This window comes from Callorhinus ursinus, unplaced genomic scaffold, assembly GCF_003265705.2.
Source record: "Callorhinus ursinus isolate GAN/ISIS: 27379988/994484 unplaced genomic scaffold, GSC_fseal_2.0 scaffold34, whole genome shotgun sequence".
Classification (NCBI taxonomy): domain Eukaryota; kingdom Metazoa; phylum Chordata; class Mammalia; order Carnivora; family Otariidae; genus Callorhinus; species Callorhinus ursinus.
This window is the reverse complement of record NW_027397096.1, coordinates 1981704-2005611: the sequence shown is the minus strand read 5'-3', so window position 1 is coordinate 2005611 and position 23908 is coordinate 1981704. Positions and strand designations below refer to the sequence as shown.

The 23908-nt window shown below is 49.9% G+C and overlaps 2 protein-coding genes and 1 non-coding gene across 5 annotated transcripts; 1 reads left to right on the top strand and 2 right to left on the bottom strand.

Annotated features, from left to right (window-relative positions):
* Nucleotides 1–560: 560 nt before the first annotated feature.
* On the bottom strand, nt 561–3036 carry LOC112808440 (uncharacterized). Its single transcript, XR_012374398.1, has 3 exons — nt 2896–3036; nt 1808–2292; nt 561–841 (listed from the first exon to the last, which is right to left on the bottom strand). It is a non-coding gene; the product is annotated as an uncharacterized protein (transcript).
* A 56-nt stretch (nt 3037–3092) lies between these two features.
* On the top strand, nt 3093–9359 carry GEMIN4 (gem nuclear organelle associated protein 4). Of its 2 annotated transcripts, XM_073879319.1 has the most exons (3): nt 3117–3176; nt 5248–5458; nt 6007–9359. In XM_073879319.1, exons 2-3 carry the CDS (start codon nt 5449–5451, stop codon nt 9168–9170), a joined length of 3174 nt encoding a protein of 1057 aa, XP_073735420.1. In that variant the 5' UTR covers nt 3117–3176; nt 5248–5448; the 3' UTR covers nt 9171–9359. The 2 variants fall into 2 exon arrangements, with proteins under 2 accessions (XP_025707348.1, XP_073735420.1); XM_025851563.2 differs by lacking the exon at nt 5248–5458 and having other exon boundaries at nt 3093–3176.
* A 1012-nt stretch (nt 9360–10371) lies between these two features.
* Nucleotides 10372–20033, bottom strand: TLCD3A (TLC domain containing 3A). 2 transcript variants are annotated; one of them, XM_073879315.1, is made up of 6 exons: nt 18173–20022; nt 17663–17746; nt 13767–13971; nt 12516–12611; nt 11258–12010; nt 10372–10796 (listed from the first exon to the last, which is right to left on the bottom strand). In XM_073879315.1, the coding sequence occupies exons 1-5, from the start codon at nt 18292–18294 to the stop codon at nt 11741–11743; spliced, it is 777 nt and encodes a 258-aa protein (XP_073735416.1). In that variant the 5' UTR covers nt 18295–20022; the 3' UTR covers nt 10372–10796; nt 11258–11740. The 2 variants fall into 2 exon arrangements, with proteins under 2 accessions (XP_073735416.1, XP_073735418.1); XM_073879317.1 differs by lacking the exon at nt 17663–17746 and having other exon boundaries at nt 18173–20033.
* Between the last annotated feature and the right edge of the window lie 3875 nt (nt 20034–23908).

The window sequence follows — 23908 nt, the reverse complement described above, 5'->3', positions numbered from 1 at the left end:
GACTCCACGCTGATCATGGAGCCCAACATGGGGCTCGATCTCACAACCCTGAGATCATGACCTGAGCCAAAACCAAGAGTCAGTTGCTTAACCTACTGAGCCATCCAGGCGCCCCAAGAAATACTCTTGCCTCAGATTTCTATAAGGTAACAGAGTCAATGATACAAAAATCAGAACAATATTAAAAAGGTACACTCTGAAAAGTCTTGCTCCTACCAATCCCATTCCCCTTGCCTCCTACTTATTATTCTTCCCCCTGCCCCACAAAATTCAACATACTGTATACACTATATATTTTTTTAATAATGTATCCTATAGTTGCCTTCTGCAGTCCTAACTATGGTGCATTTTTACTTTATCAGGTTTTATAATGATTTACAGAAATGACTATACCTACAGTGCCGAAGTTGACATTATATTTTGGAGCAAGATGTTCCGTTATTATTTTTACTAGTAATTCACATTTAATGTGAGTCAGGGCCCTAAAAGCATCAAAATGTGCTTGTAATATCCTCCAAAGAAGAGAGGACAACACAACTATTGTACAATGTGGCTTTTTTTTTTTCTTAAGACTTTATTTATCTGACACAGAGCGAGCACAAGCAGGGCGAGGGGCAGGCAGAGGGAGAGGGAGAAGCAGGCCCTCCTCAGAGCAGGGAGCCTGATGTGGGGCTCGATCCCAGCACCTGGGACCACAACCTGGGCCGAAAGCAGATGCCCAACTGACTGAGCCACCTAGGTGCCCCTACAGTGTGGCTCTTGTCCAACTTACAATAGTTCTTTAGTCACTGTGGCATCCTGCGGATATTCTCAAGTCCTGTATTTAGTCTATAGCAACTTCCTGCAAAGACATGAACAGAAGATACTGAAGATACCTGGTGAGATTTGGTTTCCTTTGTCTTCTGAAGTCTTCATGTTGTTGCTTCTATTGTTTAAAGGCCCTGCATGAACTGGAGCTGACCCGATGTTATGATCTATGAAAATAGTTCTTGAGGAAAAGTATTGGGAAGACCCATGCCATAGCAGAGCTTTTTCTCTGAAATTTCTTTAATAGTAGCATTTAGCACTCCATATCCCAGGGCACTTACTGTGTATTGATGCCTTCATGATAATCGGCACTAAGGAGTGGAAGCTGAGCACAGGCACTTTGGGCCTTGCATGGGTCAAAGGGTGTGTTGTGCTTGTAAAACAAACTCATATGTACATACACATTGTCCTACAGACATCCCCAAGCAGAAACCAGGGTTAACTATGAACTAATCCCAAGAAAACTTTGGTTGCATGGCCTCTAATGAGGCTTTCAGAGACTGGGATTTTGAAACCATCTTCTCCAGTGTTTCTCTGCTGTGTTGTCAGGCATCCATTACTTCACTAAAAGTCGACTTCCCTCAAAATATTAACTTCATCAGGCCTGTGTTCTAGTAGGGGCTTTTGGAGTAGCACTTGACTTTAGCTTTTTGGAAGACAAAGCCCCTTTCCTCTCAGTAATGTTGGGTTAGTACTGAACGGACAACCCCTAAAGAGATAGGGGACCTTAGCCTCCCCTTCTTTCCCCTTTCCCAAGAGGCCGAGCCTCTGGAGAATGGTCTATTCACCTCAAATCTGGAGGCATTTTCATAGCATGATTTTTCCCCCGACCCCTCTACTCCTGCCAAGCAACTGCATATACTCTGGGAGTAGGAAGGCTGGGAACTCTTACTCAAAATCATAAAGCCAGGTGTGATGGAACTTTCCCTTGAGGAGAGCTGCTTTTTATATATTTTGGACACCTCCCCAGGACTCGGACAGTCACTTTGAGTTTAATCACCTTTCCAACAACAGTCACTCACTCTCATGCAGTTTAAGTGATTTATTGATGTCTCTCAGCTATGGTGGTTATGGTTTCAGGATGTTTCAACCATGTCTTTTAAGAAGCCCTTTTCCCTACCGGAGGAGCCCTGCTACTTCATTCTGTTTGACACTCAGTCCTCCTTAACCAGTATCATTTTTCTTCAGTTCTTCCACTTTGGCAACATAGATCCTCATGGCATCCATCTTGGACATCCCTTTGTTCTCGTTCCATGCCTCCCACTTGGCCTTGGCTTTCACATCTGTAGCAGGTGGGGCGGGGATGTTGCAATCACCCTGGGTGGCCTGTTTGTAGAAGCTGTACACCAACAGTTTCTCCTGATCACTCACAGGTCCCTTCAGCTGCTTGACAGCAGCACAGGCCATCTCAAACTCCACTTGGCACATTGGGGGAGCTGAGGCGTGGCCCCTGTGTCCTCTCTAGGTGATAGCTGGTGCTGCAGGCTGGAGGATGGAGAGTTAGAAACCCTGGAGGCTGGTGATTAGGTCAGGGAAGAGGGGAAAGGGAGCAAAGGAGACAGGGTAATGTGTGAGAAGAAGATAGGATATTCGTGTGTGTGTTTCTCAGACCTGGGGCCCATTGGATTAGATCTCCCCCACCGATGCTCTGGCTAGCAAAGTGCATTTTCTGGGGAGGACAACCAGTAACACTTCAAAGGCGCCTATGATGCCAGAGAATTAAGGATACCGTGCTGCAGGGAGAAGGAAGTGCGCTGGGGGGCGGTGGGGTGGGAGGAATTGTGCGTCTGTGGGGCCGACCCGCTTCAGGGGAGGAAGCCTCTCAGAATGGCACATCTGTGCTGGTGAGTGGGCAGCCTGGGGAAGGCGTTCAGTGCGGGTGAACTGTAAGCGGGGGATCCCGGGGGTGGCTGGATGGGAGCGAACCGGAGCCTGGGACGGAGCTGGTGGGTGGGCTCCACTGGGACTCAGAAAGCTAGGCTGGGCAGGGGCTGGGCAGGGGCTGGGCAGAGGCGTGGCCGAGCGGCCCGAGCGAAGGGAACGGGCGGGGCGGAGCACGCTCGGCGGTAGGGAAGTGCCGGTACTTGCCTGTTGGCTGGTTGGAGGCCTCGGGCTGGTAGGGGGGGCGCTGTGGGCCGGGCTGCTTGGGCGCCGCGGAGCTGTTGGTGAGGACTGCGCGTGCGCGGGGAGCGGCGGGAGGACTGCGGCCGGCGGCGCGGAGCCCGAGCTGAGGTGGTGGGCGGGGCTGAGGTGCGGCCATTGTCCCGCCCCCCCAACCACCCATTGTGCCGTGGCGCCTGCGCGGCACTCGGGGCGTCGCGGGGGAGGGGCGGCCGCTGCGGCCGCCAGCGTCGCCGCCATGGACCTAGGTGGGTGTCCCGACTACCCGTTCTCGGCCCTCGTGGTCTGCGTCCCGAAACCCGCGACCAGGGCAGTGCTGAATGGGCCCGGGCTAAGGGAGACCTCGGGGTCGGGGAGGGCTTGGGAGGGCGGGCGTGTCCTCGGGGCCGGGGGTCGGGAGGCCTGGCTCCAGCCCCGGCCCCGCGGCTCCTAAGCCTGCATCTTGTCCCCTCGGGGCGCCTTTCCACGTGAAGGGCCGAGCGGATGTGAAGTTAGATTTCCTGAAAGTGGACAGGGTTCGTGCACGTGCTTTTTGGAAAATGCCGGGCTCGGAAGACGCCCTCGGGGAATCCGGATACCCGGACGGTTTCATTTGTTGGACGGCTGCTGAGTTCTTGAGCAAGCGTCTTACGCCCATGAGGCCCTCCTCGATAAAACGGGGATGATAACGTATCCACCACACAGAGTTTTGGGGCGTTGTGATTGAGAGCACGTGTATACGGTGTCTGGTACGGCGCCTTGAGCACAGCTAGTTCATCCGAGCAGCAGCTGTGGGGAGCGCCGCGGCAGCCGGCAGCCGAGGTGCCACTTTGGAACCTTTGTGCACTTTTGAATCAGAGTACTCACAGGCGGGGTCTGGGAGAGGGGAGGGGGAGCTAGTATAAATCGGTGGCTCCTTGTCCAGCCTCCCACCCTGCTGGACATGCTCTTAAAGAGATGAGACCAGGAGGCTGTTGTGAGAGAGCTGGGGTAAGGCACCCCAAGATGTGCCAGGAACAGGCTGTGGAGAAACGGTGTAGTCCTGTCGCCAGCCAGGTCTTCAGTGGTGGAACAGTAGAGCTCTAAGCTTGGAGCCCTGCAGCTGTGGTGATTTCTCTCGCAGCCCCACCACCCTGTAGTTGGGACATCCTGAGCAAATTGTTTCTGAATCTCAGTGTTTCTCTCTCTAAAACAAGAATGGTTGATTTGAAGATTAAAAGAGATCTTGCACAGTGCCTGGCACGGAGTAAGCACTTAATAAACATACAGAGTGGGCACTTACAAACACCAGTTAACCAGTAGTGATAAAAACACTTGGGATTTGCCCAGCTATTAACCAGTAGGTCCTGGGACTTACTCCTTCAGGTTGCACAATGAACATAATGTCTCTGGAATATTGGTATTGGGGGACAAACATCTCAGCTGACTGTGCAATAAATTTAAATTTACAGAGTCATAAGGGGACATAGTTGGGGAGCCTAGGAGAGCAGCCTGAGCCAAAAAGGGGGCGGGCAAAATCCCCAGTGAGACCTCTCAGCACCCTAATCCTCCTGGCAGTCAGCCTCGGCCACTGGGAGCCAAGGTGGACTGCCTTCACCAGTTGGTTGCATAGGAGTGTTGATCCTTTGGCCTTTTGCTGCTCCCTTAAAAGTCGAGAGGCAGGATCGTTTTTAGTCTCCTGAATCAAGATTCTCTTGCTGGCTCCTGGCCTGTGAAATTGGGAAAGATGTGTTCTTTGGGGGCATGAGGGAATGAGGAAGGGGTAGCATCTCCGGGCCCTGGGAAAGGGGGGAGAAGTTGGGATACTGAACAGTGAGTAGCGTTTGTACTCCGATTTTGTTTCTGGGCCAGAAGCAGCTTACCTGAGGAAGACCTATGTCCTTTCCTATTACTGAGCTAGGGAAGGCAAAGAATAGCGACAAGGTTCCAGTCCAGCCAACAATGGAAAGATCTGCGGGGAATCAACACTTCTGAGCGCTTATCAGGCTCTTTGTAGCCAGAGGCTTACAGTAGCTGTATCTTGCGTAATGCTCAGCAGCTCTGGGAGATGGAATTGGGAGCCGAACTACCAGCTCAGTGTTGAGGGCTTGACTAGTATATGTCATTCGATCCTCCCAGTCTAACACAAAGTCTGTATTTTTCCCACATACACAGAAGGGAAGCTCAGAGAAGCTTTAGCTTGTTCTAGATGGTTGAGCTAGGATTTAAAGCAGTGTCTAATTAAACATCCCCAAATGCCTTCCTTGATAAGTCTGTTGATTCATGGCTCCCTGGACAGAGGACTTTTCATTCCTAATCTACTGAAGTACTTTTTTGTATCTACCTCTTGGTTTTTACTAGAGAAGCAGAGCCTTTGGTAGCTTCTTTTGTTTGACAGAGCTGTGGGGTAAACTGTTTCCTTGCAAGAACACCGGAAATTTGTTTGCAAGACAAGGCTGTAAGAGAAAAGAGGGAAGGCAGGGCTTGTCTGATTGCTTCTGTGCCCACAGCCCTGGCCCCTGCCCCCCTTAGGCTGTATCATTACTCAGAAGCTCAACTGTCATGTTCCACGGTATGTACTTGGTCGCCCCTGTTGCTTGGTACTGCCCTGCTCTCTCTCTCAGCCCTTCCTCCCCACATCCTCTGCCAGCCCATCCTTTGTCGGAGGGCCTAGCCCTTTCCTTTACACATGCTTTTCCTGCAGGATCTCATTCACTTTTTCATTCCATTGATCCCCTCTGAGCAGACACCTCCCTGAGCCACATTTCCATTGCTGGAGGACGTCTCTAGCTTAATGTTCTATCTCAAACTCCAAATAACCAAAACTGAACAGTGTTCCCTCCAGAGCTGTTCTGATTCTCTGTTCTTCCAGTGATGCCCGTTGTCTTCCCAATCCAGGCTAGAGTCTGGGAGTCTTTCTTTATCCCTTAGCTAAGTGCTTTTGATTCCAGCTCTACAGCGGCTCTTAGAACCAACCCTCCTTCCCCGTTCGAGCCCTTATCATCTCTAACCCCGATGATGACCGCCGGCCCACCAGCTCCTGTCTCTCCGTCTAACCTCTGCTAATGATTCTCAAGATTTTTCACCACACTCTGTCTTGTGCGGCTTCTCTCTGTGCAGGACCCGTGAATATCTGTGAGGAAATGACTATTCTGCATGGGGGCTTTTTGCTCGCTGAACAGTTGTTCCACCCCAAAGCGCTGACGGAATTGAAAAAGTCTGACTGGGAACGCGTTGGGCAGCCTATTGTGGAGGCCCTAAGGGAGATCTCCTCCGCCACAGCATGCTCCCAGCCCTTTGCCTGGAAGAAGAAAGCTCTGATCATTATCTGGGCCAAGGTTCTTCAGCCCTGCCCTGTCACCCCTTCAGATGCTGACACTCGGTGGCAGGAAGATGTGTTCTTCTCAGTAGGCAACATGATCCCTACCATCAACCACACGGTCCTTTTTGAGCTGCTCAAGTCGCTGGAAGCTTCTGGACTCTTTATCCAGCTCCTGATGGCCCTGCCCACCACTATCTGCCGTGCAGAACTAGAGCGCTTTTTGGAGCACATGTCTGTTGACACGTCTTCAAAGGATGTGGCCTTTTTCCTCAGTGTCTGGTGGGAAATGATGAAGCACAAAGGCAATCAGCAGGACCCCCTGCTCTCCCAGTTTAGAACCATGGCCCATAAGTATTTGTCCTCTTCAGATGAGTTCTGCCACCCTCCAAAGAGGTTTAAGTCAGACCCAGATGTGTGTCCCACTATGCCCCTGTTGGCCATGCTGCTCACTGGGCTGAAGCAAATCCAAAATAGAATCCTATGCCCAGGGATGAAGTGCTGTGCGTTAGCCAACTTGGCAGACATGCTGACGGTGTTTGCCCTGATGGAGGACGACCCCCAGGAAGTATCTGCAACCGTGTATCTGGACAAACTGGCCACGGTGATCTCTGTGTGGAATTCGGACACCCAGAACCCGTATCACCAACAGGCACTGGCAGAGAAGGTAAAGGAGGCCGAACGGGACATCAGCCTGACCTCCGTGGCCAAGCTTCCAAGCGAGACGATTTTCATCGGGTTTGAGTTCATGTGCACCCTGCTGCGGGAGTGGGGGGAGGAGCTGCAGGCCATGCTCACCAGCAGCCAGGGGACAAATTACGACAGCTTCCGGCTGTGTGACAGCCTGATGTCCTTCAGCCAGAACTTGAAGCTCTACCTGGATTCTACCAGCTTGTCCAAGGAGGAAAGGCAGGTGGTCTCAGAGCTGGCAGAGTGTGTTGGGGACTTCCTGAGGAAGACCACCAGGGTGCTGAAGAACAAGGGCTTTGAGAAGGACATCACCGCCTCGATTGCCATGGCCATTATTGAGCAGAAGATGGACCGACACATGGAAATGTGCTACATTTTTGCTTCTGAGAAGAAGTGGGCCTTCTCAGACGAATGGCTAGCCTGCCTGGTTAATAACCGGGCCCTCTTCCGAGAGCCAGACTTGGTGTTAAAGCTGCTGGAAACAGTGATGGAAGTTACCATGACAGACAGAGCCGTCCCTGAATCTCAGATCAGACAAGTGATCAGCTTGATTCTAGAATGCTATGCAGACCTCTCTCTGCCAGATAAAAACAAAGTCCTCTCGGGCACCCTGCTCTCCTGGGGGCGGAAGGGTCTCTCTGAGAAGTTGTTGGCTTACTTGGACAGGTTTCAGGAGGACCTCAATACAACTTTTAACCAGCTCGCACAGAGTGCCTCTGAACAGGGCTTAGCTAAAGCTGTAGCGTCTGTGGCCCGCCTGGTAATACTGCACCCGGAGATCACCGTGAAGAAAATGTGCAGCATGGCTGTGGTCAATCTTGGCACCCACAAGTTCCTGGCCCAGATTCTCACTGCCTTCCCCGCCCTTAGGTTCACGGAAGAGCAGGGTCCCGATCCATCCGCTACTTTTGTGGTGTCATGCCTCAAAGAAACCGTCTGGACAAAGTTCTCTACACCCAAGGAAGAAAAGCAATTTTTGGAGCTCCTGGGCTGCCTAATGAATCCTGTGAAGCCCCAGGGTATCCCGGTTGCTGCTCTTCTTGAGCCAGATGAGGTGCTAAAGGAGTTCGTCCTGCCTTTCTTGATGCTAGACGTCAAAGAGGTGGATCTCAGTTTGAAGATCTTCATCCAGACTCTTGAAGCAAATGCGTGTTTGGAGGAGTACTGGCTCCAGGCCTGCTCTCCGTTCCCCCTCATCTTCAGCTTGTGCCAGCTGCTGGATTGCTTCAGCAAATACTGGCAGCTCCCCAAGGAGAAACGGTGCCTCTCTTTGGATGGGAAGGATCTGGTGACCCGTGTCCTGGAGATACTCTGTGAGATTATATTGGCTAATGCTGAGACCTTCTCCCCAGACACCTGGATCAAGTCCCTGTCTTGGCTCCATCGGAAGCTGGAGCAGCTTGACTGGACAGTGCGCCTGAGAATGAAGAACCTCTTTGAGGGCCACTTCAAGTGTGAGGTGCCCGCCACGCTTTTTGAGATCTGTAAGCTTTCTGAGGACGAGTGGACCTCCCAAGCCCACCCTGGGTACGGTCCGGGCACAGGGCTTCTTGCCTGGATGGAGTGCTGCTACATCTCCAGCAGCATCTCTGAGCAGATGCTGTCCCTCTTGGTGGTAGATGTGGGCAACCCTGAGGAGGTCAGATTGTTCAGCAAGGGCTTTCTGGTGGTCCTGGTACAAGTCATGCCTTGGTGCAGCCCCCAAGAGTGGCAGTACCTTTACCAGTTGACCAGGAGACTGTTGGAGAAACAACTCCTGCACGTCCCATATAGCCTGGAATATATTCAGTTTGTTCCTCTGCTCAACCTGAAGCCCTTTGCCCAGGAGCTCCAGCTCTCCGTACTGTTCCTGAGAGCTTTCCAGTTTCTCTGCAGCCAGAGTTGTTGTAATTGGCTTCCTATGGAAGGCTGGAGCCATGTAGTCAGACTTCTCTGTAACAGTCTGACCAATCTTCTGGACTCCGTTAGGTCGATACAGTCAGTTGGCCCTTGGGCTCAAGAACAGGACCTGACCCAGGAGACCCTGTTTTTTTATACCCAGGTATTCTGCCATGTTCTGCACATCATGGCCATGCTCCACCAAGAGGTGTGTGAACCGCTCTACGTTTTGGCCTTGGAAATCCTCACTTGCTACGAAACCCTGAGCAAGGCCAACCCTTCTGGTAGCTCCTTGCTCCAGAAGGTAAATGAGCAGCGCTTCCTGAAGTCCATCGCTGAGAACATTAGCCCTGAGGAACGGCGCCAAACCCTGCTGCAGAAGATCAGCAACTTCTGATCTTTGTACTTCGGAGAACGGCTGGGCCCCGACTCGGTGGGGTCTACAGGGGCTTAAGCTGAGAAACACGAGCTTTTCGGTTATGTGAAATTGTACACAAGCTAAAAAAGTATATGGCAATAACTGTAAAGAAAATAGTTTCTTAGGTGTTTGTAACATACAAATTATAAAATTCTCGTTTGAGTTTCATCGTCTCTCTTTGAGTCTTTCTCGTCAATAGAATAGGCTTAGATATGCTCTGCAATTGGGCTCAGCTAGCCTTAAAGAACAAAGCAAGCTGGGAGGAACATGTTCACAACTGGATTTATCCACCCTAGAATCTGGCAAAGAAGTCCAAAGGTGAAACCACCCAAGTGGAAAAATTACAGGTATTCTGTTCTTCTGCACTGCAGCCCTCTTCAAGAGTCATTTCGTGGTGTCTTGGAAAGGGCAGCCAGGGGGAAAAACTCTCTTCTGCCACCAATTGGCCATGTATTTGTGAACCCAAGCGGCCTGCCCCACTGTAAAAGGAGAACACTGGCCCAAGAAAATTAAATGTCAGGGAGTGGACTAATAACCCCAAGAAAATGGGTGTGTTCTGAATGGAGGACTTCAGCCATATAGGCTGAACCCCATTTAGTGGATCCAGGAGGGGCTGTGTGAAACAGTCTGGTGGACACCAGAGGTGGGTTTAAAGGGTGGGTACCATTATCTTCTGCCTGGGTGGGCTGGCCTGGTTTTCAGGGGTGAGTGGGAGCAGTGGCGTACACAGAAGCTTAAAAATGTGACCTTCCCACGTCCAGTGTCTGTCACAGGACGAGGAGAACTGGTTGGGGAGGTGTTTAATTTGAGAGGCAAGGAGGGAAAAAGGATATGCCCCATCACCTTCATATGCTTACCCTCACTCAAAATGAGGTGTTACTCTGGTCCGCTCCCAGCTCCTAATTGGGGTTCACGTAGGAAGGTAAGATTGCGCCCGAAGTTGCCCGCCCACGGGGCTCGGACTCGCGGAACCCCCAGACACATGTGGGAGTAAGGTCTGAGCCGGGCCCCCCTGAAGGCTGAAAGCGTGACCACACCCCTCCACACCCCGCTCCTGCCAGTTGCGTGGTGGATGCGAGCACAGACCCAGAACAGCAGCACACAGCGGGGAGGCCACTCCGGTCACAGGATGGGTCTGGAAAGAAGTGGGTATTGATGTATTTCACAAATGAGAAGAAGCTGGGAAATATTAGTGCACTTTAATCACCACAGGGGTGATTTATAAAGATATACTGACAGTAAACAAAAATGGTAAAAAAAAAAAAAATTACAGCATTTGACATTTTTTAAATGGCACCCATTAAAGACAAATAGAATTTGAGACACTGTTACATATTGAGTACTTTACAAGTTCATGGACAACAATGAATTAAAAGGCACTTTAAAACTTCTAGATTTTTACTACCATTTGAAAAAAAACTTCATGGTAGCAGTTTCTAAAACCCATCCTAGTGGGTAAGGAAGAATTAGTGTCGGCACCAGAGGGTCCTATCTGCAAACGGTAGTTGGGTCAGTCCCCAGGACGGAGTTCGGCCAGGGCTGTCTTGCACTCTTCGTTCTCCAGCCTTCGGGAGCAAAGTGGCAGTCCGCTCCTGTGGGAACAGGCTTTGGAACACAAGCCCTGGCTTACGGGGGGGGGGGGGGGGAGCCCGGATGAGACCTCTCACGGTTTGAAATACAGAAGCCCGTTTCCACGTCCTATGGAAAGGACAATGTCGAAGAGGGGGGTTCCCCAGGAAAGAGCTCAACAGGCACCATGTTGCTTTACCCCTACAGTTTTAACAACAGCATCCTGTGCGTGTGGACATGGGGAAAGCTGGGTTTGAGGGGACATGCTAAGAAAGGAATAGTATTTGTGACTTTACAACGAGCTCAGAAGTTCGACACTGGTCTTCCCAAGTCGGCCTGCAATGGCGCTGACCTGTGGGCCTCCCTAACTACTCAAGTGCTTCAGGTTCCCCTCCCTGCCTCTCACCCCCCTGCCGGGGACACTTCTGAATGAAGTCAGGGGACATGGGAATTCCGTGTTGGCACGTGGATGACGGGATGAGGCATGGGACCAGTACCCACGACAGTTTGCCCAGGCCAACATCACGAGAACGTATTTCGAGAACCAGGCTCACCACTTGCTGCCACTGGCCCAGTAAGTGTAGATACTGCCCTGAGTGGTCGGAAAGGCGGGTAGCCGCCCATATTCGGGCCAGGCGGGTGCCCAGACGCTTCACCCTAGTCCACCCGTCTCCACACCCCATGCTTCTGCCTCCCAGAACCCTTGAGGTGAGACTCAAGGAAGGATCCTGGGGCTTGCGTTAAAACCACCTTGCTGCCAGCGGGGGGTCTGACAGGATCCAATCGCTGTTCCTTAGGAAAAAAGTGCTTTTGCAAAAGGGGCAGGTTAGAAGAGGGAGGTCATGTGAAGATTCTTTAGAAAAACTCAAACCCATCTGCTTATCAATACACCCAAAGGGCTGGAGCCACCCAGGGCACAGTCTGGTCCGTGGGACTACCGAGTGGAGGAGGCACCTGCACTGCCCGACTCCCGGGAGCGCTTAGCCGTCCTTGTTGTCCGGGGGGGGGTCAAAGAGCCGGGCTGCCTTCTTGCAGAGCAGAGAGAACCAGTAGATCTGGGGGGCGACGAGGACGGCATTGGCCACGTTGCAGTAGAAGGGGATACGGGACGGCACTTGGAGCAGGCTTAGTCCCCGCTGCTGGCCGTACGACCAGTACATGAACGGGAAAAGAAGGATCCGGCAGGAAAGGAAGGTGGTCAGCGTGAGGATTCCGTTCACTTTGTACAGGAGGGTGTGCTGCTGCTTCAGCTGCAGGAGAACGGGGAGGGGAAGGCCGTCGGCGAGGCTGCGCCTGCCGGGAACCACCCGCCGGGGGCCCGCAGCCGGAAAGCCAAGCGTCGGGTCGCCTGACACGCGTGGCAGAGCTGGCCGAGTGCCGCCCGCTTTATGGGTGCACGCAGGCGCGCGGTGTCTCCAACAGTGATACTGAGTTTGGCCTAAGCCCCGCAGCCGACAGGCACACAGGACAAGCGCGTTTAACAACAACAACAAAACAAAACAAAAACACCAAAAAAAAAAAAAAATCTGCAGCCAGGAAAAAATACCTAAAAAACTATCAAATTTGAATCAAAAGTACAATTTCACCCCCCCACAAACACACACACACAGGCTCAGAAGACCAACTGACCTTGGCATCTGTTAAAGGGTCTCCTGCCCCACCATTCCTAGCACTAAGGGGTTTCCACAAGCCCCCCCAGTCCACCAGGGAGAGCGGCGCCTGCTTCCTCCTGCCATACGGCCATGGCATCTGTACCTGAATCAGAACTCGGCCCAGGGACACGAACGGAGTGCTCAGTTCTGCCATGAAGATGCAGCCGACAAAGAAGTCCCCGAGGTCTCCCCGGAGCCTCTGCAGAGGAAAAGGGAAGAAATGGGAAATAAGAACTAGAGGTTAAAGAACCACTGGAAGGAAAATTCTACTGGAGGGCTACTGGAAAGGGTAACCATGAGAGACCGTGAAGGGAAAGGGAAATGCTAAGTGAGTACAGACCTGGTTAATACTCTGCTGCTTCCACAGCAATAGCACTTGGAGGGGCAAATCCCCTAGGATCCAGAGACAACTGCAGAGATCAGCTGATCGCATCACACCCCAGGCTTTTTCTGAATTTCAATGTCAGCCCGAAGGAACCCTGTAGCCTACTCTTGGATACCTAACTTAGTCATGCCGAGGGCACTTGGCCAGTTTAATTCAACAAAATATGTGCCAGGCCCCGTGCTAGATGTCAGGGTCCCAAAGCAATCAGGAGAGACTTCTTTAAGAATGTAATGTCCTCCCCACTCCTTTTATCTTGTCAAAAAAAGAGACTAGCACAGAAGAGCAGCTCTGTCACTGACTACCACTGAGTACAGTAAGTAAACTCTTAGAGCCCCCCGTTTCTTCATCTCTGGTACAGGGTGAATAATATCTAATTGTCACTTCTAATAACGTCTAATTATTAGTAGAAAGCAATGAGCTTTGCAGCCCAGCACCTGTCACTCAGGAATTCCTTTCTGCCTTCCCGTCTCTCCTCCTCGTTGGGGGCGGGGGAGGGGGCTTATGGGGAAATGGACCTGAGGAGAAATTATACGGCTGTCTGCTTTGAGAGCGAGCTTTTGTGACATCCGTATAGCACAGACATTACTCTCTGGCACTGCTGGAGCACATCACCAGGTGACTGAGCCACTCTCATTTTTTTAACAATTTTTATGTTGTTTTGTGTTGTACTGGATACTGTTTTTATATCGTGTAAACGGAAGACAGAGCCTCTGACAGAGCCTAGGGAATCACAGAGGGCTGGGGGACTGCACAGAGGATGATGCTGGCAAGGAGGACCAGCAACACTGCAGACTGCACTTCTGTCCTGGGGGATGTGCCGGGGAGGTTTTACTGTGGAAGCAACTGGCACCGGAGGAAGCGGAAAGGAAAGAGGGACAGTCCAGGCTCGTAAGTAATGGTCAAGATGCCCAGTTTAACAGGAGGAAACGAGGGACCAAGTCTGCTGGTGGCTGTTCTGGAAGGCCATACCTGGGCAACTGGCACAAGGGCAAACAGAATGACCGCGTGGTGCGCGATCATGAGGCGGTTTTTACTTAGGAAGTTCCGAAAAGTGGTGAGGGAGTGTCTGTGGTTCTGGTCTCTGGTTCGGTACCACTCACAGAGGTACATGGCGTAGGAGTCGTAGATCATGTATGGAATCAAGAACCAGACATACTCTCGGGCAAGCCAGTGCCTAAAAGAAAGCATATGAACAGTCCCTGAGAGGATGATGGACGTCAACTATGAAGGCTCAACGTCAACCGCTTCTCAAACACATCCCCTTCAGCTTTGTACCCTAATCAGCTATTCTTACTCCAAACGCTTTACGAGGAAGATGCTGACAGTAATAAATAAGGTGAGTGAAGAGTTTTCTCTCAATTGCGAGGCCAGTTAGTAAGTGTCAGGGGCAGAAAGCAGGGGACTCACTCAGCACCATGTGTTTCAGTAACTAGCTTCACCATTTCCCTGATGTAGCTACTCCTTTCTAATGGATTTTTCTGGCATTTTGTGATATAAGCTAACTTTGATATAGATATCTCTATAAATGATTCATTAGCCCCACCAAGAAACTTGTTTGAAGGTGTCCCAAATGCCCAATCCAATATTTCCAGTTTAGCTCCACTTAGTTGCTCAAGAGTTGGGAGTTTCCTCACGTATCTGCTTGCAACCCCACTTTAGGGAGTTTCTGAGAAGCTCTTTACAACTCTATGGCTAATCCCAATTCCACTCATTAAGAAAAATACATCTGGAAAGGAACCCGGAGTTCAAGGACTACCTTACAGCAATCAGATACCAGAAGAGAAGCTGGGACCAAAGACAGTTTTCCCATTTACTTGCCCAAAGGGGTTAGATCCATATTTGCTGAGTCTAAATGACTGCTTATCACGGTCCCAGAGCAGGTTAGAAGGAAAGTCTCTAATTTCTACAGTTTTGTTCCCAATTGAGAAATAATCATTCTACAGAAAATGTGGGAAAAATCAAAATAGAAATCATATACTCCACTGAGGAGGATTAGCTTCACTCAGCACATTTTTACTGAGCACTCATGTGTCAGATAGAAGAAACCGTTTAGTTTCATGGTTTGGTGTTCCCAAACTACCTGAGCCCCAGCATCACCTGCGGTGCTTGGTAAGGACTCTACTCTCCAGAGACTCTACATGCTAGGCCTCGGGAGCCTAAAGCTGTATTTTTAACTTTGTCTCAGGTGATTCCCTAAGAAGCCAGTCCACTGAACTGCAACACTGGCAATATACTCTAGCGAGGGTGCCATTCAAATTTCTGTTCCTGAACGAGTCCACACTTATCATGGCATGACTGGATCATTCAGAAGCAACGAAACAGGCAAACAAGTAAGTAATGGCAAATATACTAGATGTGTATGTGAATTCATTAGCCAGGTTCCATTTAGGTAAAAAGGTGTGATATTTATTCTACTGCCCATCTATGGTCTCCAATTGCTTTCTTGAAGCAATTCCAAGTAAAATAACTATGAAGAACTACTAAAAGCTTAACTGAAATATAACCGGCCCCTCCCCTTGAGTGGGGCCTAGGATTTTAATATTTTGCACACTGTACCAATTCTGTGAGATCTGAAATTGTGTAGAATTCTCTGAAGACTTATTAACAAGAGGTTTGGATTATAATCTTTTTTTTCTTAAGATTTTATTTATTTATTTGAGAGAGAGAGACACAGCGAGAGAGGGAACACAAGCAGGGGGAGTGGGAGAGGGAGAAGCAGGCCTCCCGGCCGACCAGGAACCCCAATGCGGGGCTCGATCCCAGGACCCTGGGATCATGACCTGAGCCGAAGGCAGACGCTTAACGACTGAGCCACCCAGGCGCCCCAAGAGGTTTGGATTATAATCTTGACTACCACCAGCCTGGGACTTAACTTTCTTTATAGTATCAGGATAATTCTTGTTTTCCTTCCCTGACAAAGTTCTTGTGTGGATTAAAAAAACTAGTAGAAGTGTTAAAGTCCTTTTAAATTAAAAAGTACTATCCAAATATAAGTGCTTAAACTGGTAAAATTGCCTAGGACTATGACTCTTAGCCCGTTTAGGGATGTGGACTCCTGAAATCTTTGGTCCACCACCACATTATGCATATAATTCAGGGGGATTTATAGATACATATTCTCTATGAAGGCATAAGATGAAAAGGCATATAATAGGGGCGCCTGGGTGGCTCAGTCGGTTAAGCATCTGCCTTCAGCTCAGGTCATGATCCCAGGGTCCTGGGGTCGAGCCCCGTGTCCGGCTCCCTGCTCAGTGGAGAGCCTGCTTCGCCCTCTGCCCTTCCCCCACTTAAGCGCAGTCACACTTCTCTCTCAAATAAATAAAATCTTAAAAAAAAAAGAAAAAGCATATGATAGAAAAATATTTGAATGTATAGCATATGAGCCCCAAAAGGCCTTTTTTTTTTTTTTAAGATGCCCTAGGTGCCTTTAGAACATCCTTATGCATACATGCAAAGGCAGAGGGCACAGAAATGTGTCTATCTCCATTCTGTGCCCAGAGAATCTAAGGCATAAAGATACACAAAAGGAGGAACCTGAAAACCAAACTCAGGTGTGCTACCATGATCCAGCCACTAAAAACACAGAGCTTCTAAGGGGAAAAAACACAACAGTGGTGCTACAGAACTAATGGTGTGCAAATATCTTCTGAAATGTATAGTGGTTGCCTGCTGCTTGCCCTCGTATCAGCTCAAAAAAATGCTGCGAAGTCACATTTGTCACTTTAATCTTTGCAAAGGAGGCTGGTTTCAAGTTTGATGTGACAAACGGGGCAGTGAGGGAACTTGTTGCCTGATCAGAAAATGCTCAATGAAAATAAAAAACTGAACCCAGCCAAGCAAATGCTGTTAGCCTTTGGTGTATGCAGTCAAGGTCACTTGACCTATCTTGTCTCAGCATCTGTAATTCATTGCTGATAGCTGGTTTTGTCTAAAAAGAGGCATAGGAAGAAAAGCACAAAAGTCACAATGGCAGGACTAATCCCAAGTAAGATCCAGACACTAAATTTGCAGGCCACAGGGAAATGGATACCCCAACTCCTGCTCCCATCCCATTCCAGTCTCAACTCGCAAAAAGCAGGACACTTTGCAGAGTCAACATGCGAAAGGGACTAGGAAAGGCTGTGAGACTTTCTCTGAACATTGGACTATCACTCTTTAACAAGAAGAAAGTTAAAAGTGGTTCTAGGAAGACGGGTGAAAATAATGGCTTTTTAAAAAAGGGGGGGGAGTCCACAACTGCCCAGGTCTAAACACTATACCAAGTAGATCGCCCTGGTCTTTATGATTTGTTTCACTAGATGCACATTTCTTGACCTGCCTCTGGACTGAGCTCTTAACTCCCGTACAGGTCAGTTTCCTGAAAGCACTAGAAACCTTTTCATTGCCTTTAGCAAATCCAGAGGAAACAGGGGAGCAGCACTTGTAAAGAAAGGATGGCGGATTTGTTCCTTTCCACAGAGGGTCTCTGCTAACCACACCGGACATATGTCGGCCAAAGAATGCTCCAGGGCAGGACTCCAGTGAAATCATTTAAAAGACCTAAAAGCCAGACAGACTCCCACTTCCAAATAATTCTCCCACTTACATATCTCATAAAGAACTTGAATCAATGGGCCACCTTAAATCAGACTTAGACCCTGTCATTCTCTAGTATGTCTTCAGTTTACTTCAGTCTCCTAAGTGGGCGACGCTGAAAGCGGTAAGGAGAGGAGGAGGGACTAATTATGGTGCCCAAGTTCTCCCATCAGCTACCTAACCGCATGTGCTGGTAAAAGAACTAGCGCTTGGGAGCCGCTCAAATGTGGAAACTCCAACAAAGCTCAGCGCCATCGTCGGTGCTGCTTTCACCTGGCACTGGATGTTACCTGTCGGTGATCACGTCGCTACAGGAGCGGATGATGACGATCCCTGACCCGGTGGCCAACACAGCCTGCACTGAAGAAACCAGCCTAACGTGCGGCAGAAAAGAAAAAAAAAAAAAAAATCCAGTCCAGTGGACAGCGTGAAGCCCAGAGCCTTCAACCTGCCTCTCCCCTGGGCTGCCAGTGCGGGGAGGGAGAGGGTACGCGGCCGCCGCGCTCCCGACCCCAAGGCAGCCGGCAGACCGACCAGCAGCTTCCCGCCCGGTCGTGCCCCGCGCGGGCGCCCTCCATCCTCCTCCCTCTCCCTCTCCCTCCCCGGGGGGACGCCGGGGTCTGCGGAGAGCTCCGGCCGGCGCCCCGGAGGGGCAAGGCACCAGGGAGGCAGCCCCCTCGCTTCCTGTCGCCCCCCTTTTCCGCCCTCGGCGCGCCGCAGGGCCGGGCGCAGGCGGGTCCGGTCGCGGGGCAGCCGGCGCGCGGCCGGGCGGGGCGGACGGCGCCCGGCCTCGCGCGTACCTGGTGCTGATCATCACGCAGTCGGAGTCGCTCCATGCGGGCCGCGCGCGCCGCAGCCCCCAGGTGCAGAGTGCGAAGAGCCCCGGGAAGAAGAGCGAGCCCAAGGCCAGCGTTAGCAGCATGGGTGCTCGGGGGGGGGAGGGTCGGTCACCGCGCTCGGCGCCCGCGGCGTGGCTCCGATCGGCTCCGCGCGATTCCCGACTGGCGCGGCCCGCCCGCCCCTATTTCTACCCTCCGCCCTCCGCCCTCGCCCCGGCCCCGGCCTCGCCGCGACTCCGGCAGCCGCCGGGCGCTGGCCCCGAGCCCGCAGCGCCACTCCCCGCGTGACTAGGCCGGCGGCCGCGATAGGCGCGGGCCGGCCGGGCGGGGCGGGGTCTCGCCGCCGCCGCCGCCGCCGCCCCTAGGCCCCGAGGCTTCCCCGGGTTCCCCCGGCCGGCCGGCGAGTGGGCGGCGGCGGCGAGCTGCGGCCCGGGAGGTTCCGAGGGCGCGCACTGCGCCCAGCACGAGCGGCGTGGAGCGGTCGCCGCCGCCTTCCGAGCGGCCGCGGGGCCGAGGCATTGGTGGGAAGGGCCGAGGCTCTCGGGGCTTCTGTTCCGTCACCGCGGACGCGTCCCCCCCCCTGCCGGACCGGCGCGACCGACGAAAGGCCCCGCACCTGCCCACTGCCCTCCTCCGCTCCGCAGCCCCAGGCGAAGGGGGCGGGGTGTTGGAGGCCCCGAGAAAGCCCCGTAGAAAGATGCCTTCGGTCAAGACCCCCCCACCACGAGGCTGGGCGAGCCCTCCGGGCTGGGCCCGGGCATCTCTCTTCGGCAGAAGGAAAGAGAGGACGGGTGGGCTTGTGGCCATCTGCCCGCCTGGCTGATCTACCAAGCACTCTTGCGTCTAAGTAGGAGTCTCAAGGAAACGATCCCTCTGTAGGCCAAAGATGGCTTTTCCACGTCCAGCCAACTGCTGCAGTTCCTCCAGAGGGGTCGGGGGTCACTCCTAAAAGCATTAAATCCTGCTACAGAATCCAGCAAGTCCCTCTCTCAGTCTGTCTAGCGAGGTGAAACACCAGGTACGCAGACTCTCTGCGGCACCCGCGGTACTGCCTCTCGCCGCCGGGGCAAGATACTAGGCAGTCTCGGGGACTGTTGACAACGTTTTCTTTTAAAGTTCTCCATCCAGGTGCCCTAAATTTGAATGGGTTGGAAACGATTCTTTTTCACTCAGCACCAGTCACGTGGGCCAATACAGTAGCTTCAACATTACTGGCTTCTCTCCCTCTTGGGACTTCCCAACGTTTTCCTTTGCTTTGGTCTCTCTCTTCCACAGCTAACGTGGGGGGAAAGACAATTCATTTATGCCTATTGCGATTGAAAGGCTCTGTGGGTCTCTTCCCATCATCACCATGCAAGGAAGGCCCCGTAACAGGACTGACGCTGTCTGAAACAGTGGGGCTCAGCCCCTCTGGGCCACTGTTTCCTCGAAATTTGTGAAATGAAGATGCTGAACTCCAAGCTCTTTAAGGTTCTTCCAGTTCTAAATTCTTATGATTCTATGACTTTTATAAGATAACAGATGATCTCAGATGCCAATTAAATTTCTCTAACATGGCAGTTACTGATGTAGAAGCAGATATCAACACAGCTTTTAACATATATTGTCAAGTTGAGGGATTTAACCAACATCAAGGAAACAGAATACCCAAAGGAAAGTCTGAAATTTCTTCCAATGAGAGTAACATCTCTAACTCCCAAATTCACTGCTAACATACTTGGTGAACTGAAAAACACACTTCAAGTTGGTAGCAAGGTATCTGGCATATACAAAGCTTTCTGTATTTTCACATTTGCATGCAGACAAAGGACAGCTATGTGTAAACTCTTCACTGTCTCCAGAACAAATGCTTCTGCATTCCACTTTCTATTCCCTACCTGTTTATCCCAGTCACCTCCACCTCTTTTCCAGAGAGGGACAAGTGGTTACCAGTCTTCCCTGCCTTCTCTCCTTAAAGGAATTAGCAGCATGCACCAAGGATGCTAACACTTTTAAGTGGTGGGAACCAATCTAGTCCCTATGCAAGAAGTTGTCTGTACAGCTCTTGGAGTCTATGAAACAAAAACAAAACATGTTTCACATACAGAAGATAGCAAGTGAAATCAGTTTCCAACACCAGGCTCACGAAGTCACCAGAATGTTAAGCTTGAATCACCAGAAAGCCAACAAGCATAAACATGAGCCTTGGCTTTTCAACCCCTTAGGCAAATAATAAAGCCTTTTTAACACAAACTTCTACTCACCCTTCAAAGGTTTTGAGTTTTGTTTCCTTCTCCAGGAAGGTTTCTATCTATCTGTTTCTTCTAGGCACATTTATAAATCTCCTTCTAGATCACTTTTGCATTTGAGTAGTGAACATGTTGGTTTTTATTTGTCCGTATGTTTCCCCACAAACTGTTAGCTCTTTGAAACGGGACTGTGTCTTTTCATTTTGTTTCCCAAGGTGGGCCTGGCACATTGCCAGCGCTTAACATTTGATACTTTTTAAAGCTAATATTTATTGAATATTTACTATGTGCCAGGCACTGTATCAAATGTTTTACAAGCTTATCTCATTGGATTCCTCACAAAGAATCTATCATCCTCTATGTGTGTGTGTGTGTGTGTGTGTGTGTGTGTGTGTGTGCAAAATAAGACCCAGAGCAAAGAAAGCAAACTGGCCCAAGTTCACACGGCTGGTGGCAGAGTTGGGATTTGAACTCATTACCTTCTGCCTTCAAGGTCAGTGTGCCTAACGACTGCGCTGCCTTCAAACTTGATAAACAAGGGAAGAGTAGTTGTTTTTCACAATATAGTTTCTGATTAATAACCACTGTTCCTAATTGTTTCCTCACAAATTTAAATGTGTGGAGTGTAGTTTATGAGCTCTGATGCTGCTATATATTATTTCATATTTGTATATGCCTTTACAATTTTTCAAATCACTCTCACATATATTAATCTCACTTGGTTCTCAAAATGACCTGGTGAGGTCGGTGATCATATTACTTCATTTTATAGATGAAGAAACTGAGGTGCAGAATGGTAAACTGACAGGCTACTCTATGACGTGGCAAGGCTCAAGTTAGAACCCAGGGCTCCTGATTCGTGTTCAGGGTGATTTCATCTTGTAGAGTTGGGATTTAAGGAGTTTTTAGTTATGCCTCTTAGGTGGGTTTTGAGAGTGAGGTTTGGGTTACCAGATGTCAAGAGAAGACTTGTTTACAAAATGAGAACTCATTTACAAAATTCCCTTGAATGGGAATTGCTAAAGCTCCCAGTTAGGGAGGGCCATGGTGGGATTTCTCTGGTTTCTACCCTCTCTCTCCCATTCCTTTAAACCCCAGTCTGGATACCATTAAGGGATAGAATAGCAGAACTCTCCCCATTCTGCTCCCTGGTTTCGCTAGCCTTAAACTGAAAATACAGTATTTACTAGTAAGAGACTCTGAGAACACTCAGGTGAATGTCATGAAGATGTGCCATGTGCGGGCCGCTACCCTTGATCAAGGGCATTTTCTTCCTATCCAGAAAAATGCATCAAGGAAAAACAACTGAGATTCACACATGAAACATCTTCATTTCAAGCTCCAGAACTGAGAGACCTTGGAGGTCTCTATCCACCCATCTACTTAAAAAAAAATCGTAACAGAGAAAATGAAACTCTACTCTGAAATGAGTTATTTTGCTTAGAACTGCACTTCATTTCTGTATTATGGGCTTTGGAAGCAGAGACAGAGCAAGAAGAACAAGGGAAGAAATAAAATGACGGGAGACATGGAGAGAAAGATACAGCACAGGAAGATCTATCAGAAGGCTGAGATCGGTACAGTTAAGGGGAATAAAAATGCCAAGATACATTTCCTTTGACTCAGGAAAAGAAACAGAGATCCAGATCCAGAGACTGGAATTCACAAGTGAACAAGACGAAGGAGCTGTGAGACACAGGGAAATGTAAAAGAAGGTATACAAAGAGAAAGAAAGTTGACAGCCTTTTATGGAATAGCATTCCCTTTAGGCTGGCTATATTGCATTTGAAGATCTATGGCACAAGTGAGGAGGCGCCTTGTTCTCAGGCCAGAAGGAGGTTAATCAATTGCCTTCCTCCTCTTTCTCTCGTACTCTGTTTGCACTCCACAAGAATACCTAGTCAATACGGCCTTGCACTGATACTTGTATATTTATTTCCCCTTTAGACTGAAGGCCTCTGATGGGCAGGCAGGGCCTGTCAGTCCAGAAGGCAGCCATGACACAGAGCGCAAGGGTTAGCGTTAGAGGGCCTGAGTTCCAGTGATGGCTCAGCTACCCGTAAGCTGTGTGACATGGGGAAAACGACTTAACCTCTCTGTAAAATATGGCTTCCTCTACCTACCTCACAGTGTGGTTGTGAGAATTAGATGAGAGATTTTTCAGAAATACACGTAAACTATGTGCCGGGCAGGGGGAAGGGACTCTTCTCCATCTTGGTATCCCGCAGCACGTTACTTGCTGTGAAACTTCTCGGTAAACAGCGACTGGATTGACGATGATCTAGGCCTGGCCTTAGCCAGCTTCCAGGATGCAGCTTCCTCCGTTTTATCCTGGACTATTTGCAAAAGCAAACTCTCAGTCTAAGAGGCAGAGTCACACCCCAAGCACATGGTTTCTACAAACAGTGACCACAGCTGTGCACCACAGGGAAGTCTTTGCTCTGTACACAGTGATAATGATCCCTGTCAATAAAGACCATAATTTATACAAAGAACTGATTATATAGTACTTGCCTCTGTGTATTGCTTTATATTTTTAAGACACTCTCACATATTTCTTTTGCTGTAAGTGCAAAAATGGGCTTGTTTGCAGAGAGTCACACCTAACTAAAAGTAGTGGGAGTTCTAAATTCAAGTTTAAAAAAAATATTCAAGGGCACTGAACCACTGAAATGAGTTAGAACCAGCAAATTGCTGTGAACAAATTCAGCTGCCTTCCTAAATCATCAGATTAATAATTTTTAGTGTCTTCATGTCTCATAAATAATCCCGTCACAGGTTTGTTTGGCTTGCTCAACTAAACTCTGATGGTACTATTAGGTTTTTGATGAAAAAATATGTTAGGGGCGCCTGGGTGGCTCAGTCGGTTAAACAACCGACTCTTGATTGCGGCTCAAGTCATGATCTCGGGTCATGAGATCGAGCCCCAGCATCAGGCTCCGCACTCAGTACAGAGTCTGCTTGAGATTCTCTCTCCCCCTCTATCCCCCTCCCTGCTCTCGTACACTCTAAATAAGTTCTTTTAAAAGATATGTTAGAAAGTAAAACATACCCACTATGGAAAATAATCACAAATAATGCCATCACTGAGAGATATTACTCTCAGGTGTTAACGTTTTGGTAAAATTCTTCCCAGTCCTCTTTAAATGCATTATTATATTTTTGGTTGAGGTCATGCTTTAAATTAATCTTTAATAGTATTTCACTTATAAGTATTTTCAATGTTACTAAAACCTTTGCAAACCTATTTTTTAATACATTAGAAGTAATTTGATTTTTCATTATTATAGATTATCTTTCAAGGTGGGTTATGACTTGGGCGCCTGGGTGGCTCAGTTGGTTGGGCGACTGCCTTCGGCTCAGGTCATGATCCTGGAGTCCCGGGATCGAGTTCCACATCGGGCTCCCTGCTCGGCAGGGACCCTGCTTCTCCCTCTGACCCTCCCCCCTCTCATGTGCTCTCTCTCTC

Excerpts from the sequence above, each read along its gene's own strand:
- TLCD3A (XM_073879315.1), bottom strand. The coding sequence starts at position 18,294 with ATGCTGCTAACGCTGGCCTTGGGCTCGCTCTTCTTCCCGGGGCTCTTC. Across the intron at positions 17,747-18,172 it reads TGCGTGATGATCAGCACCAG|GCTGGTTTCTTCAGTGCAGG; the intron begins GTACGCGCGAGG and ends GCCGCACGTTAG. Across the intron at positions 12,011-12,515 it reads TGGGCCGAGTTCTGATTCAG|CTGAAGCAGCAGCACACCCT; the intron begins GTACAGATGCCA and ends GTTCTCCTGCAG.